Genomic DNA, 20,789 nt, shown 5'->3' with positions numbered 1-20,789 from the left:
ATGCTCCGCACCTTTGGGGGCCGAGCCCCAACCTTAAGGGGCTAGGCCGGCGCCGGATGAATTTCCGCCCTGCCAGCTGGCGGAAAAGGCCTTTGGTGCCCCGCCAACTGGTGCGGAAATGACATCTCCGGGTGGCGCATGCGCGGGAGCGTTAGCGGCCGCTGACGGCATTCCTGCGCAGTGGAGGGAGTGTCTTCCGCCTCCGCCATGGTGGAGACCGTGGCGAAGGCGGAAGGGAAAGAGTGCCCCCATGGCACAGGCCCACCCGTGGATCGGTGGGCCCCAATCGCGGGCCAGGCCACCGTGGGGGCACCCCCCGGGGCCAGATCGCCCCCCCCACCCCAGAGCCCACCCGCGCCGCCTTGTCCCGCCGTAAGGTAGGTGGTTTAATCTACGCCGGTGGGACAGGCATTTTAGCGGCGGGACTTCGGCCCATCTGGGCCGGAGAATCGCCGGGGGGGGAGGCCCGCCAACCGGTGCGGCGCGATTCCCGCCCCCGCCGAATATCCGGTGCCGGAGAATTCTGCAACCGGCGGGGGCGGGATTCAATCCAGCCCCCGGCGATTCTCCTACCCGGTGGGGGGGTCGGAGAATCTCGCCCCAGTTTCTCCACACTATGCCCTGGCGTGGCGGGGGAATCTGTTGGAGTTTTAACACTCAAGAAGGTGAAGTTTGAGTTGAGGGGAAGGGTGGGAGAGTTCTACAATTCATGGGCTTTGTTTATTATGCACTTTCAATAATTTGATGACATTGAACATTAGGGGGTGGGGGTGGGTGGTGGGGGGGGGGGGGGGTGGGGGGCAGTTGGACTGTGTATGTTGTTGGTGACTATGTATGGGTGGATGGTGGATTCCTGAATCCTTTTCTTTGATGTTTGTATTTAAAATGTTGAGGGTTATTTGATGGTTTGTGGGAGAGGAATTGTTGTCCAGTGGAATGACATTGTATTTGTTACCGTCGTTTGTTTGTTGGTGGGTGTAAATTTGGATGAAAAATGTGAAAAAGGAGGAGAATAAATATATATTTTTTAAAAATTTGTTAGGCATGACCTACCTCTGACAAAGCCATTCTGACTGCCCCTGATAAAACCTTGCCTTTCCAAGTAGAGATTGATTCTGTCCTTCAAAACATTCTTCTATAGTTTCCCTCCCACCGCTGTGAGACTGCTGGTCTGTAATTCCCTGGTTTATCTCTGCCACCCTTCTTGAAAAGTGGAACCATGTTAACCATCCTCCAGTCCAGAGAGGAATTAAAATTTTGAGTCCGAGCTCCTGTAACTTCCTCCCTTGCCTCCGACAGCAGCCTGGGATACAACTCATCAGGACCTGGGGATTTGTCCACTATTAAGCCCACCAAAACCTCCAGTATCTGCTCACTCCCTATGCCAAACTGCTCAAGAACCTCACAGTCCCTCTGTCTGAATTCTCCAAAGTGAAGGTAGATGTGAAGTACTCGTTTAATACCCTATCAATGTAAAGCGGCTCGACACACAAGTTACCCCCTTGTAACAACTAGGGTCCTACTCTTTCCCTGGTTATTCTCTTCCCCTTGATATACTGATGGAATATCTTGGGATTTTCCCTAATCTTACCCGCCAGTACTGTTTCGTCCCCCTTTGCTCTCCTAATTGCTTTTGTGAGTTTCCCCCTGCACTTTCTATACCCCCCCCCCCGCCTGCCCCCCTGTTATGCTGTAGATTTACCCAGAAGTAGCTGTTCTCAGTCTACCTTGGCCAGACCCTACCTTATTTTAATAAACTCCGCCTTCCCCCAATCCAAAACCCGTTTTTTTGCAAACCATCTTTTTCTTTTTCCATGAGAAATTTGAAACATACGGGACGCGATTCTCTGAAATGGAGATAGAGTGTTCGTGCCGTCGTGAACGCCGTCGAGGTTCACGACGGCGCGAAATGGCCCCTATCCCGATCGATTCATGGCCCGAAAATGGGCTAGGAGCGGCGCCGCATCATTTACACGCGCCAGGCCTTGGCGTCGCATACATGACGCGGCCGGTGCCGCATAACTGGCGTCACCCGCACATGTGCGGGTTGGCCGGCGCCAACTCACACATGCGTGTTTGCCGTTCTCCCCGAGTCCGCCCCGCAAGACGATGTCCGACGAATCTTGCGGGGCTGTGGAAGAAAAGAGGTCCTCCTTCAGAGAGGCTGGCCCGACGATCGATGGGCACCGATCGCGGGCCAGACCACATTTGAGGCCCGGCCGCCCCCCCCAGCGTTCTCGCGCTGTTCCCGGCGGCAGCGACCAGGTGTGGATGGCGCCAGGGGGAACCCGCCGTTTTGGGCAGGCCGCTCGGCCCATCCGGCACTGAGAATCGCGGGGGTACCGGTGAATCGCCATTTTGGATGTCTCGGGCAATTCACTGGACCGCGCCGCGCAAAACGCGATTGTGTCGATCTGGCCGCTTCCGTGAATCGTGGGAGGGCGTCGGACCGGCATCGCGGGAAAATTTGGCGACCCAGGCGATTCTCTGAAACGGCGCGGGAGCAGAGAATCGTGCCCACGGTGTTGTGGTAGCTGTTACTAAAATGCTCCCCCACTGCTACCTCAAACACCTGTCTGGCTTTGTTCCCCAGAACTAGGTCCAGCACTGCGCCATCCCATGTTGGACCTTCGACATGTTGATATTAAATTTCTCTTGAATACATTTCAAGAGACCTGCTCCCTCTAAACCCTTTACAATGTTGACTATCCCAATTAATGTTGGGAAAGTTGAAATACCCCAATATTACTCCATTATTGATTTTGCAAACCTCAGTGAATTGTCTATATATCTGCTGCTCTATTGCCCACTGACTTTGGTGGTGATGGCAACAACATCGCAACTCCATGTGACAATACACGCTTTTAATTAATCTGTCTTACCTCTGATACCCCTAGCAGTAAAATAGAGGCCATCCTGCTGCACTGTACTCCCTCATAACTGCTCCATGTGAAAGGTTATACTTGTCCTGATATGTAACATCACAGGAGATTGACTGGTAAGTTAGAACTGGTATAACAGGTATGTATTTTCTAGGGCAGCACGGTGGCGCAGTGGATAGCACTGCTGCCTCACGGCACCGAGGTCCCAGGTTCGATCCTGGCTCTGGGTCACTGTCCGTGTGGAGTTTGCACATTCTCCCCGCGTTTGCATGGGTTTCGCCCCCACAACCCAAAGATGTGCAGGGTAGATGGATTGGCCACGCTAAATTGCCCCTTAATTGGAAAAAATTAATTTGGTACTCAAATTTAAAAAAAAAAAAAACTTTTTTTTTTAAGATATGCATTTTCCTTGTGTCTTACCTCCAATGTATAAAGAAACAAAGGAACTTTTCAGGAGCACAAGGTACTGGAACTATGATGGCAGAAGTCTGTTAATTAATGGCAATATCTGAACAGCAGCAACTTCTATAATTGATCTTTTTATATTTGCAGTACGTAAATAGTAGTGTTGAAACTTTGCATATGATGTACAGCACAGAGACCGGCTTTTCACCCCACTGGACCATGCCAGTGTTTATGCTCCACATGGGCCCCCTCCCACCCTAATACGTCCAACCCTATCCGTTTATTCCTTTTACTCTCTGGTTCTAATTTTGCTTCCCCTTAAAATGCATCCATGCTATTCATTGACCTACTGCGTGTGACAGTGATTTCTATATTGTAACTACTCTCGGGGCAAAACAGGTTCCTCCTGAATGCCTTCCTGGATTTATTGGTAGCTATTTTATATTAATGGTCTCTAGTTTTGGTCTCCCACCCAAGTGGAAATATATTTTCTACATCTACCCTATCAAAATCCTTCATAATTCTAAAGTTCCCCTACTTAAAATGATGCACACCTGCACTTTGGTGGGAGAATAATTACCTCTTGCGTGGTATAATGATTCCTTGTAAAACAGTACATCCTTTAACTGAACATGAAGAATGCTATTGGACGTTTACTAGGTTATGATAATGTTAAATGGCTTCTCCTTTTACTGGCTGCGGCACTTTATAATAAAAAATTTACTCCAAAGCTTCAGTTGATATAAAACACTGACTCACTGTGAGCAATATTATCAGAGTTCCACTAGTATATTTTATGGCTAAATGTGTCAGTTTTTGCGGCAAAACAGAATTTTATTACCAATCAGTGCTATGGAGGAAAGCAGATAATTCGGATACAAAGGAGTGCTGTTGTATCCCCAAACAAATTATATTACACTGCTATGGGGTGATTATGAAGGCTTCTTTTAAACTCACAAAGTCTTTTGTTTTTAAGTACTCCCCAAGGTGATTTCATGCACAGGTCACTTAAGGTGTTCCTATCACTCTGACTCTCTCTCATTCACTCTTGTGTATGGGTATTCCAAGTAACGCCATTGTTTTTTTATACATTTTTAAAAAATAATCATTTTATTGAGGTATTTATGGTTTTACAACAACAAAGTAAACAATGTTCATGAATTTATAAACATAGTGCAAAAACCGTCTTCCTCCCTTACTGGTCCCACCTTTACCAACCCCCAACTCTAAACTAAGCTAAACCCCCCACCCCCCCTTCTGCTTACGATTAATTTGCTGCAAAGAAGTCGAAGAACGGCTGCCACCTCCGGGCGAACCCTAACCTTGACTCTCTCAAGGCAAACTTGATTTTCTCCAAACCGAGAAAGCTAGCCATGTCCGAAAGCCAGGTCTCTGACTTTGGGGGCTTTGAGTCCTTCCAAGCTAATAATATCCGCCTCCGGGCTACCAGAGCGACAAAGGCCAGAACGTCTGCCTCTTTCTCCTCTTGGATTCCCGGATCTTCCGACACTCTGAAAATCACCACCTCTGGACTCATTGCCACCCTTGTTTTTAACACCGTGGATGTGACATCTGCAAACCCCTGCCAGAATCCCCTGAGCTTTGGGCATGTCTAGAACATGTGGACATGGTTCGCTGGTCCTCCCGCACACCTTGCGCACCTATCTTCCACCCCAAAGAACCTGCTGATCTGGGCCACTGTCATGTGAGCCTGGTGAACGACCTTGAATTGTATCAGGCTGAGCCTGGCACATGTTGTGGACGTGTTGACTCTACTCAATGCGTCCGCCCAGAGACCATCCTCAATTTCTCCTCCCAACTCCTCTTCCCACTTGGGCTTCAGCTCCTCTGTCTGCATCCCTCTGGTCCCATGAGTTCCTTGTAGATGTCAGAGACCCTCCCTTCTCCCACCCACACTCTGGAAACGACCCTGTCCTGTATCCCCCTTGGTGGTAGGAGTGGGAAGGTTGAAACTTGCCTACATAGGAAGTTTCGCACCTGCAGGTACCTAAATTTGTTTCCCCTCGCCAATCCAAATTTCTCCTCCAGCTCCCTCAAGCTAGGAAAGCTCCCCTCTATAAATATATCCCCCATCCTCTCAATCCCTGCTCTCCGCCATCTCCGAAACCCCCCCCCGTCCATTCTTCCCGGGGCAAACCGGTGATTATTACAGATTGGAGACCACACCGATGCTCCCTCTGCTCCCACATGCCTCCTCCATTGCCCCCAGACCCACATGGCCGCCACCACCACGGGGCTGGTGGAGTACTGTGCCAGCAGGAACGGCAGAGGCGCTGCTATCAACGCCCCCAAGCTGGTGCCCTTGCTTGAAGCCGCCTCCACTCGCTCCCACATCAACCCTCCTCCCACCACCCACTTCCTGATCATGGCTATATTCGCCGCCCAATAGTAATTACTGAAGTTCGGCAGAGCCAACCCCCCCCCCCCCCCCCCCCCCCCCCGCTCCGCTCAAGCATTCCCTTTTTTACTCGTGGGGTCTTACCCACCCATGCAAAGCCAGTGATTCCCCGGTTGACCCGTTTAGAAAAGGACCACAGAATAAAGATGGGGAGACACTGAAACTCAAACAGGAATCTCGGGAGGACAGTCATTTTCACTGTCTGCACCCTCCCAGTGTGTGCGTATACAACGGGAGCGCATACCACCTCCGAAAATCATCCTTCATTTGGTCTACCAGTCGGGCCAGATTGAACCTGTGGAACCGTTCCTATTCCCGCGCCACCTGGATGCCTAGGTAATACATTTTGTCTTTAAGTGCAATGGAGAAATTTATATTCGACTATGGGTGGAATTTAATCTAGCTAACGAGGGCTTCCCCCTGGCTGGAGATCCAGCGGGATCCTCACATCACTTCTTTTCAGGAAGGCACACTGTACTACGTGCTAATCAAATACATAACTGGGCGGCAGTGAGCCTCCCCCATATCTTGGCAGCTTCATTGGGGAGGTGTTGGTAATGCACCCAGCCAAGGTTCAGGATTGCCGACGGACCCAGACTGCAGCTTGGTGTTGGGGGGACCTGGACTGCAGCTATGTAATGGTGAGAGAGCGGTTCATGAGGGATAGGAAGTCAGCAGCTAGGGCAGGGGATAGCTCTTGATGCCCTCATCCCTCCCAGTGCCTGAACTGTCAATCAATCGCTGGGTGCCTTTGAATAAGGGACCTCCTCTAGAAGTCCACAATCAACTCCGACAGCTTTTGCTTTTCAGACGTCCCACAGGACAGTCCACGACCCTCCCAACACAGACTAACCGGGCAAAAGCCTCCTCAGACCCTAGTTTTAACTTGAGGGTTGTGTTTTGTAGAAATGGAAGAATTTAACAATCTTGGTTGTTATTGTTTCCACAAACAGCATGTAGCTACTTTTTGAAGTTTTGGAAGGTGTGGAAAAGAGTAATAATTCTTTAACTGGAACCAGATCTGGGGAGGTGCAGTGGTGAAACATCATTGGTTAGACTGCATTTAGGTGCATTTCAGTTGTGCATTAAACAGAAGTATGCAAAAGAAATGTAAGCTATCATTTTGATGTGTTTGGTTCTTAACCAGGCTCTTTTAGTCAATAAGGTCATAAGTCTTATTGAGCTTAAAATACCGCTGTCAATTATGCGTGAGTATGGCATTAGGCTGTTGAGTGATAAACCGAAAGAAATGAGATATTATTGGCTTTCCCTTGTTGCTGGTCCTACAGTAAGTTATTTTTCTTTATTCTTTCATGGGATGTGAGTGTTGCTTTTAAGGCCATCTTTAGGTGACAATCCCCATTTTGCCCTTGAACAGAGAGGGCTGCCTGGCCATTTCGGAGGCAGGGAAGAGTCAACCACATTGCTGTGGATCTGGAGGTGAATGTGGACCAGACTGGTTAAGGATGCCTGATTCCCTTCCCTCTTGGGAATCCGTGAACCAGATGGGTTTTTACAGCAATTACTGAGACAAATGTTCAATTCCAGATTTTATTAATTGAATTTAAATTCCACCAGCCTCTGTTTTGGGATTTGAACCCATGATTATAGAATCATAGAATTTACAGTGCAGAAGGAAGTCATTCGGCCCATCGAGTCCACACCGACCCCCGGAAAGAGCACCTCACTCAAGCACACACCTCCATCCCATCCCTCTTAACCCAGTAACCCCAATTAACCTTTTTGGACACTAAGGGCAATTTTAGCATACCCAGTCCACCTAACCCGCACATCTTTGGACTGTGGGAGGAAACCGGAGTACCCGGAGGAAACCCACGCACACACTGGGAGAGCGTGCAGACTCCACACAGATAGTGACCCAAGCTGGGAATCAAACTTGGGACCCTGGAGCTGTATAGAAACTGTGCTAACCACTATGCTACCGTGCTGCCCCCAAAAATGATAAATCAGGATAAATTGGATTGGATTTGTTTATTGTCACGTGCACCGAGTTACAGTGAAAAGTATTTTTCTGCGAGCAGCTCAAACAGATCATTTAGTACGTGAAAAGGAAATACATAATAGGGCAACACAATATACACAATGTAAATGTGTAGACACCGGCATCATATGAAGCATACAGGAGTGTGGTATTAATCAGGCCCCGGAGTATTGTTAACTTGGCCCTCTGGCTTACCTGCCCAGTGACATTAGCACTTTTCACCATCTCCCCAAGTGTCTCCTGGTGGCATTGAATTATTTTTTCAGATACGGTGATCTAGAATAATCTTAGTGATTTGCAATTATTTGTTAACCAAATGTGTTAACGGATATGGGGCAAAGGTAGTCATATGGAGTTAGGTCACAGATTAACCATAAATAGCAGAACTTGTTTGAGGAACGAAACAGTCTGCTCCTCTTCCCGTGTTTCCATTACCTCCCTATACTACAGTACTTGGTATTATGCTTCTGGAAAAGGTGTGTGTCCGACAGAAACAACATTACTGGACATCATCCTAAAACAGGAACACTGGTAAGTCCATTCAGCTCTTGATCCTGTAATGGCATTTAGTGAGATCATGACTGATTTGTATTCCAACTCCATATTTCCGAATGCCCTTGGCTAGTAAAAATCAAAGTTCAAATGTTAATTTAGTTTGCATCTATTGCTTTATGTGGGAGAGTTCCACAGTTCTACCAACCTTACTTTAATGGCTTGACTATATATGTATAGTCCCTTACTGGCAGGAAAAGGTTCATCTTACTACCCTTTCAAATCTGTTTAAAATCCTTTTTTTAAAAAAAAACCTCAAACAAAACCCCTTAAACCAGGGTTACAAACTTAGTTTATGCAATCTCTCCTCATTCACTGCCCTTTGAGCTTTGATATTCTGGTGAATCTGTGCTGTTCCTGCTTCCAACACCAATATGGCCTTTCTCTGATGTGGTGACCAGAACTGTGCACTGTACAGATGTGGTCCGGCTCATGCTTTATGTAAAAGTAGCAAAAACTCTTACTCTTTATCATCTAACCTTCATATTTCATGGTGTTTGCTCACCCAATCTATCAATGTCTCTTGTGTGCTCCCGTCTGCAGTACTTACTGTGTCACCAATCCAAATCATGCCCTGTATCTCAGTCAAACCCCCTTCCAATTATAATCGTATGAAACACTCCTTTTTCCCTATCAGTTAACACAAGGAATCGTCATTGATCAGAAGTGGAAAATAAAGGAAGTCTCTCAATTTGTATACCACTGTGTTCTGGAGAAACAAAATTGGGTTTGTTAAAGACTCTCTGTCCCTTAAGTGAGCTAATGACCTTAGTACACACTTCTGCCCAACAATCAATTATTCCTCATTCTGAAATTAGAAGCATGTTCCAGTAGCACAAGCTTCATTTTAGCTTCTCAAAATAAATTTGATAAAGATATTTTATATTATTTACAAAAACTTTCTACAAGAACACAGGAGCTTCTCAGGACCAAAAGATGGTAAGCACTGAGGGAATGCTTCAGAGAGGTGTTGGAATGAATGGTCGAAGGATATGGTTTGTGGTGGCATTGGGTGGTATTTTATCAGGTTGTATGGTTTGTACTTTGCTGGAGAATACGTTGTTTCTTTGGTTTTGTTAGTGTATTACTCTTCCCACACTTGGGGCAAGTGCACTATTTCAGTCTCCAGGTTCTTAATTTGTGATGGGACAGGTTACACTGTAGATTTCTCATGGCTTGTGTTTAATGATGAGTTTTATATGTATAAGCCATTCCCTGTGGATATGACACCTGTACTTTGGCTTTCTAAATGAGTGAAATCAGATTTTCCTTTCAATTTCTTTGCAGAGTGGATAAGGAAGATGAAATGACTTGCTTAATCAAAGGTTGCAACTTTGTGCTGCGAAATATCCCGCATGAGGCCTTTGTGTATGTGAAACATGCAGATCCTGAATTCCGCTTTCAGACAACGCACCCAGATATCTTTCCCTACCTGCTGGTGAACATTGGATCAGGAGTATCTATAGTCCGGGTGAGTATGATCTATGTTGAAAAGTTGGGCGCACACACACTGACTGACAAAGTGCAACATGTCTACGTCTGGTCTTGTCTCTTTGAAGGAATGAAAACTAAATTATCTAAACACTAAATTATCATCCATCATATATCAAAATATTATGAAGGGATTGTAATAAAAAATGTGGCATTTGAGCCGTGGGTGTTGTCTTGGGAGGACTTAGGTTTTTGTTTGGGGAACCAATGTTGGGGGAAGGGAGCGGATGACCAACTTGAGCTGGTGTCTTTAGAGGAACGGGACGTCACCAGTCAGTGCCTTGAAGCTCATCTGCCTGCCGTTCAATTAAAAATCCTGTCAAATCTTTGACCATGTTGAGGGGGAGAAAGAAAAGATGTTTGGCCACTATTGTTATCTGCGGGTGTGTGTAGAATCGACCCCAGTTGGAGCTTTTGTTTATGAAAAGAAAAAAAAAATTATTATTGGAAAGGGGCGCGTGCTTTAAAAAAAAAAAAAAAAGTTGGCAGCGCATGCGGGAGGCACGCGCTGGCGCTGGCGGGGGCAGCTATTTTAAAAATAAAGGCAGTTAAGAGCAGTTGGGGCTGTTGACAGCAGTCAGTTGAACAAAGGCAGCCGACGACCGGAGCAGAAGAAAAAGCCAACGGCATGCGGAGGCTGGGCGAACGGCTCCACAAAGCGAATAAAGTGTCACAGATTATAAAGTACAAGGTGATAAATTAATAAATAAATAAATAAAGAGCAGGAGGAAGAAAGAAAAACCAAACAACCCAGAAAATATATCGGAAGACCCAAGACTAAAAAATAATGATTGACAAGGAAGACCTGAAGGTCTTACTACTGGTCCAAAACATCGAAAGAAAAAGATCTGTTATATCCTTTTTAAAAAAAAAAAAAGTTATAATCGTTTTATTTAAGTTAATAACGTGAAAGAATTGCTATTAATTCCAATTGTAAAGTTTACTTATTCTACTTAAAAACATTGTTCAAAATGGTGGCCATCATCCCGATGTGCACAACACCATTGAGGCATAGGTCTGCTCACCAGCAACACTGTCTCTGCAAGCTGGGCCCCACCCCAGCCACCTCCGACTGCCTCAATCAAACGAAGATTCTTTCGGATTTAACTCAGCATCTCAGCACGCCAACCAAGATCATCCAGGGACATAGTGCAAGATATACATCCTAAAAAAAATTATTATGGAATGTGCAGCAGGATAAAATAAACGATTAAAAGACGAGTAGAGCCAGAGCTCACGGAAAAGTAGCCATTCCCATGCTCAAGTAACATGCCCCCCCCCCCCCCCCCCCCAAAACAGGCTGTTAACAGTATTACCCTCTGTTTTTCCCCCATCTTGTTTGCTTTGAAGAAATATCGCAGGTGTTCAACATATTGACCCCAATCTTCCGAATTCGGGTTGAATGGCTCAAGCTTTTTGAATAGAGGTGTAATGATAACTCACTGACTACTGAATAGACCTGCATCCCACGACTTGTACACAAATTCTCCTCTGCTGTTCTCCGTGGCTAATGAAAAGTGCTCCATTGATCCTTGTCGCCAAATGTATTATCTTGGAAGGAGTGGTGACCAGCAAGCAGAGTAGCTATAGAACTATTGACAGAATAGTGATGTACAGAGAATGATAAAAGTTGTTTCTGATGTCTTTGACATCAACTCCAGCTTCTAGACTGCCCACGAGAGCCCGCAAAAGGCCACAGGAGTCACGCTCCTCGGCCTGATTGATCGAAAGGGACACCTGACCCTCTGAAACCTCGCGCCTTAGAGGGGCACGCTACTACGCTTATAGTAGGGATCAACTGGCTATTTGATTGAAGGGAACATCACAGCTGAACCCAACCCTGTCCTTATCCAGATACATGTGCGGTTTCCAGATCAGTGCCAAGAATACCTGCAACCTTGAATTTCATCCCCCTCCACCATCCTGGAAGCACAAAGGCTAGTTGTGGCATCCAACTGATAGGCATTCTTTCAACATAAAAATGTAACAGTAACCAGATAATAATTTGTTAAATATAAGATTCAGATTTGCATGCTTCTGCGGTGAAACATTGAAGGAAGATTTCCTGTGTAATTACATTTTAAACCTTTTTAAAAACAACAGGTTGTACCTGGTACGGCAACACTGGAAAAAATATGCAGTTTACATTGCCCTGTGATGTCTCAAAGTGGGTTAGAAATAGCGAATTGAACAACAAACTGTGTTAATTCTAATTCCTCTCATCTATGCAGGTGGAGTCTGAAGACCAATTTGAGCGAATCGGAGGGAGCTCAATTGGAGGCGGTACGTTCTGGGGACTCGGAGCCTTGCTGACAAAAACAAAGGTGGCCATCCCCTCCCCCTCTTTCCCTTTTAGTCCTTTATAGCTTCTCTCTTTATCACATTCCTAGTTGAGGTCAGGAATCTGGCCTTGAAACAGTCTTCGGGCATCAGCAATTCTGCCCTTTAGTCAGGTATTTAAAAGCTTGGGATGATTGCCTCCTCGTGTAGTAATAAAGGGAAAGAAAATAGCATTTAAGGACCACCTTTCACGATCTTATGGCCCTCGGGTATTCTTGAAATCTAATCACTTTGAATGTAATGTGGTAGCCAATTTGTGCACAGCACTGAAGGATGCACACTGACTAGTAAAGTAAGAATAACAAACCTGCTTTTCGTCAAAGTTCAATGGGACTTTAGGATAGCCGTGGATTGATTTGCATGCACCTGACGGAGCAACTGGGACAAAGTTTAATGCCTCATCCGAAAGGTGGCACCTCAGCCAGTGCAGGAATCCCGCACTGTTCCACTGGTAACATGTGTGCTCAGGTCTCTGGTGTGAGAGTTCAACCCAAGTACTTCTAACAAGCTGACATCTTAATAATTCCTGAGGTTTTATCATGACACTGAGAATGATGGCAGCTGTTCTTTTCTGTTGAGGTTACCAGTTAAAATGCTGTTGGTTTCCATTAATTGCTTTGCTTGTTATTAAGCAGATTTCCCATTGCTCCCATGTTGCTTTCTTCTGTTGCTTCTTTCAAATTGACATCCTGTTTAGAATATCGTTGCTGCGCGTGTGCGCCGGGATAAGTGAAGGTCATCAAGATTGAACTGCAGTCCTTGCTGTGAAAGGGGCCTGATCATTCCTGTGACATCAGAGGGTGATGTTGAAACAGTGAGGCAAGGCTCCCTACATAATGATGGTTAAACTGGGCACAATTCAGCCAAAACTATTCTTTTGTAACTCCTCGTGCATAACTGTTGAGCGTGAATGGAAGAGAGCTGTTAGTGGGGTTGCTGCTTCCTCTCATGGCCACTCAAGTGAATGGATTGTGATATAATATTGCGGGAGGAAATAATCAAACCCAGATGAACTTAAATGAGTACCCAGATGATGAGGTTTAATCCCCAGTTCCTCCTGAGCTAATTGATCTTTGCTGTGGGGTAGAGTAGGGGTGTGAGAATTTCCCTCCGTTTACTGGATGAGCAGAATTCCTCATTGCCCCAGCTCTTGGTCATTATGAATCCAACCCAGTACAGATGGGTGAGGATAGGATAAGGGTGATGACACTGCCTGTGTAGGCAAAGACTGACGACTTGATAGGCGCTGTAGGGCAACTGGTGCTTATGGACCTATATTTTTTTTAATTTAGAGGACCCAATTTTTTCCCCCCCAATTAATGGGCAATTTAGAGTAGCCAATCCACCTAGCCTGCACATCTTTGGATCGTGGGGGTGAGACCAACGCAAACATGGGGCAAATGTGCAAACTCCACACAAGCAGTGACCCGGGGCTGTGATCGAACCCAGGTCCTCAGTGCCGTGGGGCAGCAGTGCTAACCACTGGCCACCCTTATGGACTTGTATTTCATCAAGTAGTCAGTGGAGGAGGAAGGTAAGCAAAGGGGGCACTCAATTAACATGATTTGCAATTTTAAGTTCAGGGTTTTCCTTCACTTTGGGTGTCCCGAACCTGGGTAGCAATTGGAAAACAAAGTGCTATAGAATTCACAATATGTAAGACTCGTGGCATTTTAAATTTTTATAAAAGCTGTTTCCAGCATTCTTCACATCTCGATTCTTCTCCCTTAAAGGCTGACTTGATTTGATTATGGCTTGAATTTAACTTTTATTTTCTTTCTACAGCGATTTGACGAACTGTTGCAACTTGCATCAAAAGGGCAGCACACGAACGTGGACATGTTAGTTCGTGATATTTATGGAGGGTCGTACGAATCCTTTGGGCTGACCGGTGATCTAATTGCCAGCAGCTTTGGAAAATCTGCCACCACCGATAAAGGTAAGTGCATCTTGGTGAGTAGCTGTGTCTTGCTTTATGTCCTCTTCAGCTGGACGCAATTTATTGAGATAACTGTTGGGGAGAGGTAATTAGCAGTTGAATTTGTTTTTTTACCTTTCATACTTTGTTTTTAATCAAACCAAAATTTATGGGATGAGAAAGTCGCTTTCTGTCTGTAAGGTTCCTATGTGAAGTAGGTTTGTTCCAGTTCTTAGTAAGCATAATTTTGCAACCCAGAACTGATGCTGAGACTATACTAATTTGTTCCTCTTACTCATGGACAAAGCTAGCTGAAGTGGGAAATGGAAATAATCATCGGATAATTTATTGCAATTGTAGTTACAGTGCATGAAGGTTAGCTCAGTTGGTTGGATGGCTGGTTTGTGATGCAGAGCGATGCCAACAGCGCAGGTTCAATTTACATGCCAGCTGACGTTATTCATGGAAGGTCCTGCCTTCTCAGCATTGCCCCTTGCCTGAAGTGCGGTGACCCTTCGGTAAAATTACCACCAGTCAGCTCTCAAAGGGGAGAGTTAGGCTTAACCCTAACTGAGAATTTGAGCAAAGAATGTCGTGCCACACTATCTCTCTTGGCTGCCTTGTGTAGCTTATCCTTCTGATTCTGACTGACCTGGAAGCTGAGAATGCTTGTAGACTGAGTGGTAGTTTGCCCTTTCCTCTGAGATGCCAATCAGTGGGAAATCAATCCCTCCAACTTATTCAGTGCTTTGTCATTAGGCCATGTGAAAAAAACTGACGAGCTGGCCTGCCCCTTTTTGTGATATGGCTTCAATGGCATTTCCTGCCATTCTCTAAATGAATAAATGCAGCAGTGACTTAATGAGTCTGGTATGAGTCTTTTAAAAAATATATAAATTTAGAATACCCAATTTTTTTTTTTTTCCAATTAAAGGGCAATTTAGCGTGAACAATTCACCTAACTTGCAATCCACCTAACCTGTACATCTTCTGGTTGTGGCGGTGAAACCCGCGCAGACATGTGGAAAATGTACAAACTCCTCACAGATAGTGACCCGGGGTCGGGATCGAACCCGGGTCCTCAGTGCCGTAGACAGCAGTGCTGACCACTGCGCCACCGTGCCGCCCCAAGTCTGGTATGAGTCAGTTGTCTCTCATCTCCGTTTGACATATAGGAAAGCCATTTGGTTTTAATGCATGCCTTGAAATGCCTGCAGTCTGTTGCTGTTTCTGTTTTAGAACCTGTACAAACTTTGTTACACAGCACAACAGATCAACGTAATTTTCTCCCAAATCTTAACCATGGATAAGTTCCAAGTTATGCCAGTGGACATCAAGAAGATAAAATAGGGGGGGGGGGGGGGGAATTTGGAAGGAAGAGAGGGATCCTTAGGAGTCTTTTTGAAGACAATGAGACCACTAGTGTACAAATTGATTTTTGGAGAGTATCCCAAAGACCAGTGACCTGGTGATGGATTCATCTTGGATGGGCAAAGTGAAAATTGGAATTAGAGGAGTGTGGGCTTTAAATTAGAGAAGACAGGAATTTCCCCTCCGCATTAGAAAATTGGAGCCTTATAACGCACTCAATCCAGTTGTATAAAGTGTGGCTGCTTTGCATATATACTAACAGCTCGATTGAAACAGGACAAGAGCATGATGCCTGCCCAATATCTTAGCAAATGATAAAAGATGTGGAGATGCCGACAGTGAACTGGGGCAGGCACAGTAAGAAGTCTTACAACACCAGGTTAAAGTCCAACAGGTTTGTTTGGAACCCGCTGGGCTCCGAAAGCTAGTGATTCCAAACAAACCTGTTGGACTTTAACCTAGTGTTGTAAGACCTCTTACAATGATAAAAGAGACCTAAAGAGGGAGCTTAAAACCAGGTCGGTTAAATGAGATTAAAGTAAGTTTTTCTAAAGGTAATGGGGAATTCAAAATGGCATTATGAGATTCGGACATTTTGTGTAGGTTTGTTTTAGAGTGCGGTTACGTAAGTATCAATCCTATATTTAAAAATAAAGTTACATTCAGAGAGACATGGGTGTACAGTGCTTGTACAAAGAACACAAAGTTAGCATTCAGGAGTAGAGGCATGTTGGCCTACATTACATGGGGCTTGAAGTACAAGAATAAGGAAGTCTTGCTACAGTTGTATAGGACTTTGGTGAGACCACTTGGGGTTCTGCGCACAGTTCTGGTCTCTACACTTAAGGCAGAATGTACTTACATTGGAAGTGGTGCTGCAAAGGTTCACTCGATTGTTTCCTTGGATGATAGGGTTGCTCCATGGTGGGAGGCTGGGTAAATTGGGCCTATACTTGGGAGTTGAGCGGTAACCTCACTGAGGCATACAAGATTCTGAAGGGGAGGGGCTAGACAGGAGGTTGTGTCCTCTGGCTGGGGCAATCTAAAATACGGGGGAAAGTCTTTGAGGTCAATCATTTGGGATTGAGGTGAAAAATGTATTCGCTTTGAGGGTTATGAATCTTTGGAACTGTCTACTCCCAAATGTCATGGTTGCTCCCTCATTGAGTACATTCAAAGCAGAGATAGACAGATTTTTTTTTCTCACGGCATCAGGAGTCATTGGAGCAGGAAATTAGCCATGATATTGAAACGTGGAACAGGCTTTACTCCTGCTCCTGTTTTTTATTTTTATAGTTTACTCAGTGTATAAAACACATTTAGCTGAGTAACGATGCTAAAAGTTATTGCTGTTCTGTAATCTTACCCAATAGAGCTACCATCAGTCCCTCTCATAAACAGCAATAGAATACATGATTGTACCTCAAGCTGAATCATGCAAAGAACACTGGTTAGCACTGCTGCCTCACACTGGGGCCCCGGTTCAATTCCGGCCTCGTGTGACTGTGTGGAGTTTGCACATTCTCCCTATGTCTGCGTGCCTTTCCTCTGGATGCTCTGGTTTCCTCCCACAAAGATGTGCGGGTCAGGTGGATTGACCATGCTAAATTGCCCTTTAGTGTCCAAGGATGTGATGGTCAGGTGGACTGGCGGGGTTACGGAGATAGGGGGGAGTGTGGGCCTAGGTTGAGTACTCTTTCGGGAGGTCAGTGCAGATTTGATGGGCCGAATGGCCTCTTTCTGCACTGTAGGAATTCTATGGGTTCTAACATGACTGATGATGTATGTGATGATGATAGAACGCAGAGCAAAAATTCTTACTTGACCAATTGCCTTTACTTTTAAGTTTTAAGCTCGTTTAAGGTGGGAGGTGTTAGTGCTAGGAATGGAATAACTCTTACTATAGGTATACAATCCTTGTTGCCGCTTTTTATGTTTAATGTATAGTCTGGTTTTAGGTAGAGTAATGTTTCTTCACTCTTTCACTGAACAATGTTTAAGGCCCAAGCTAAGAAGCATGCACTTTTACTACACCAGTGTACCATTCTCCATTGCCATTCATCTCTCAGTCAAATCACTAATTTGATGTGGAATTGAAGATAACTAGACCTGCAGTGATATGACTGAAATCTGTAGCTCCCTATGCGGGAAGCTTTGTTTCATAGGGACTATTAAGTGAGACATTGGTTGAAATTCTGGAACCTTGCAAGAGGTTAGTAATGTCTGTAAATGTGAACCCCACTCTTCCCTCTCTCTTCTCCTCTCCCCTCTCTTCCGCATAACCGTACAGATCATTAACTAACTTTTTTTTCAATGTGTTTAGAGTTCACCAAAGAGGACATGGCAAAGAGTTTACTCCATATGATCAGCAATGACATTGGCCAGCTGGCCTGCCTGTATGCCAAGCTTCACAACCTCAGCAGAGTCTACTTCGGCGGTTTCTTTATCCGAGGCCATCCTGTTACCATGCACACTATTACATATAGTATTAACTACTTCACAAAGGTAATGATCACAGGGGAAGGGTGGTGGGGTCTTTGAAAAGTACCTAAAATATTTAATATTAACTCTTACCATGAATCCAGCCGTCCTAACCCCTTTGCAATTAAAAGTTACTGTGCAAAATTAAATTTGTTACTGACCGCTTTATCATTGGTTTTATCGCACCTGGTTGTTAGGGTGAAGTTCAGGCATTGTTTTTGAGACATGAAGGATACCTTGGTGCCATTGGAACTTTTCTAAAGGGAGCAGAAGAGGACAGTAAGTATTTGTTTTCAGTATATCTCTTTCAATTTTGGCAAAATCCGGCATTTTGTCCTCGCCCCTGCGCTGTGCTTGGGTCATAATAGCAATAGTTAGCACAGTGGGCTAAACAGCTGGCTTGTAATGCAGAACAAGGCCAGCAGCGTGGGTTCAATTCCTGTACTGGCTTCCCCGAACAGGCGGCAGAATGTGGCGACTATGGACTTTTCACAGTAACTTCAATGAAGCCTACTTGTGACAATAAGCTATTATTATTATTTTTAGACCATTCAGTCACTTGAGCCTGTGCTACCATTCAGTTAGATCATTTCTTTTTTTAAATATAAATTTAGAGTACCCCCAATTATTTTTTTTAGCGGTTATGGGGCTGGTTTAGCTCAGTGGGCTAGACAACTGGTTTGTGATACAGAACAAGGCCAGCAGTGCGGGTTCAATTCCCATATCAGCTTACCCGAACAGGTGCTGGAATGTGGCGACTAGGGGCTTTTCACAGTAACTTCATATTTGTGACAACAGAAGGTTATTTATTTCAAAAAAACTGAAATTGATCTTTTTGTCAGTTACAGAACCAAGGTGGTTTAATAGTATTAAAATACAGAACAGAAATTATCCAACCAGGGCAGCACGGTGGCACAGTTAGCACTGCTGCCTACAGCGCTGAGGACCCGGGTTCGATTCCGGCCCCGGTCACTGTCTGTGTGGAGTTTGCACATTCTCCCCGTATCTGCGTGGGTTTCGACCCCACGACCCAAAGATGTGCAGGCTAGGTGGATTGGCCACGCTACATTGCCCCTTAGTTGGAAAAAAAAAAATTGGATAGTCTAAATTTATTTTTAAAAAGCACGAAGAGAGAATTCTGGAGTGTTGGTTGTTGATGAAAAATCAGTTCAGGTTCTCCAACTTTCGCTTTGTTCTCAGAAATACAGACCTCCTACGGCTAAGTTACTTTATTTCTACCTTATCATGATTTTCTTTTCAGATCCTAATCAGTATAGCTGGGGAGAGAACTATGCTGGCAGTTCAGGTTTAATGAACAGTTCTCCTGATGTGCATCCAATGCAGCGAACCCGAAGTGGAACGGTAAGCATCTGTAATGAGAGTCATGCGTTTTATGAACCACGTGAGTTATATAAAATCTTGCACCTTTAAAAGACTAGCCTACGAAGTGGGCATCCACCAGATCGCCCTTCTCTTTTAAGTAATGAGCAGTTGTCGTGGAAGCAGGGGGTTAAAGTGACACTTAACCTTCCCGTCCAGCAGGACAAACCAAAACAAATCCATGTTGTTTCAAAATTTGGGTAATTTGCTTCAGATGATTTGCAAAAAGATCCTGTTTATAATGCTTTCTGATGTAGCAGATTAATATGATGAGCACTTCAGGCATACAAATTCAACGCTCATGTAGTTTAAATGCAGTGTGGGGGTTCAACCTGGCATTGGAGAGATGTAGGAGGCTCCTTTCTCCAAGGGGCCTCACTCCACATAGTTCTGATTGATATTGTGTCAAGCTGTGACTTGATTCTGGCTGCTTTTACAATACGGAAGAAGGGACTGCATTTGCAGCATAAATGCACCTTGGAACCATCACAAATTTGACATGAATGTGAGTTCATTCACAGGCAGGCTATTAACAGCAGTTTGATTTATTCTGAAGCAAACCTTTTTTTAAATCCCATCATGCCATGAAGTGAAAGGAAAATAAACCCTTTGCCTGAAATCAGCAGACGCCTCTTCAGTCCACCCAGTTACTCTATCGTGTTTTGCGCATTAATTATTTATTCCAGAAGATTTCCAAAAGGTGCTTTTTTTTCTTTCTGGAGATGTGGGCATTACATGCAAGGCCAGCATTGTTTCCATCCCTAATTTTCCCTTGAACCGAGTGGCTTGCTAGGCTACTGCGGAGGGCAGTTGAGAATAAACCACATTGCTGTGTGTCACGTGTCGGTCAGACCAGGTAGGGATGCCGCATTTCCTTCCCTTAAGGAGATGAGTGAACCAGATGGGTTTTTACAACAATTGATAGTTTCATGGTTACCATTACTCAGAATAGCTTTCAATTCCAGATTTAAAAAATATATATATGTTTATTAAAAGGTTTTCATAATAGCAAAATCATACCACACATTTTAATTAATTCCAGATTTTATTAATTGAATTGAAATTCCACCAGCTGCTGTGTTGGGAGTTGAAACTATATCCCCAGAGCATTAACCTGGACCTCTGAATTACTAGTCCAGTGACATCACCATTACACCACCATCTCCCTTTGTTAATAATGGTTTTTGAAATTGCATGTTAGTTCTTGCTTCAGTGTAAATGTGCATTTGAGACTCAAACATTTCCCTACACAGGCTGTTTCCAGTGTCTGCCTTGTATCTCTGAAATAATATGAGTAATTCATGTCACCGGTTGTTGCTGAGATGTGCACAGACAAGGGCATTCTTGCCGCTTCAGGCATGTCTTTGAAACTGTGGTACTTTTGTCTCCAATCAGGTTACAGCTAGTGACTGTATGTCAGGATGGGGCATCAAATTGCATACCCCGGATGTGAGGTTATTTTTTCCCCCTGGCTGTATGTGGTTTGAGTTTCATTAGGTGTCGCTACCTACACTTGAATAAATGACAGCTAGTCAGTTAAAATAGCAA

The 20,789-nt window shown here is 44.8% G+C and overlaps 1 protein-coding gene across 3 annotated transcripts in view; it reads left to right on the top strand.

The window, feature by feature from the left end:
* pank4 (pantothenate kinase 4 (inactive)) overlaps window positions 1-20,789 on the top strand; it is an 82,598-nt gene that overhangs the window by 22,256 nt on the left and 39,553 nt on the right. For all 3 annotated transcript variants that reach the window (XR_011935403.1, XM_072478064.1, XM_072478063.1), the window contains 6 exons: window positions 9,548-9,731; window positions 11,983-12,075; window positions 13,877-14,030; window positions 17,704-17,885; window positions 18,059-18,140; window positions 19,123-19,223. Coding sequence is in view for 2 of the 3 variants with exons in the window: in XM_072478064.1 (XP_072334165.1) it covers window positions 9,548-9,731; window positions 11,983-12,075; window positions 13,877-14,030; window positions 17,704-17,885; window positions 18,059-18,140; window positions 19,123-19,223 (796 nt within the window). In the remaining variant the exon portion in view is untranslated. The remainder of the gene's footprint in view (window positions 1-9,547; window positions 9,732-11,982; window positions 12,076-13,876; window positions 14,031-17,703; window positions 17,886-18,058; window positions 18,141-19,122; window positions 19,224-20,789) is intronic.

This window comes from Scyliorhinus torazame, chromosome 16, assembly GCF_047496885.1.
Source record: "Scyliorhinus torazame isolate Kashiwa2021f chromosome 16, sScyTor2.1, whole genome shotgun sequence".
Classification (NCBI taxonomy): domain Eukaryota; kingdom Metazoa; phylum Chordata; class Chondrichthyes; order Carcharhiniformes; family Scyliorhinidae; genus Scyliorhinus; species Scyliorhinus torazame.
Note: the sequence above shows the minus strand (reverse complement) of the source record. Positions and strands in the feature narration are given on the sequence as shown.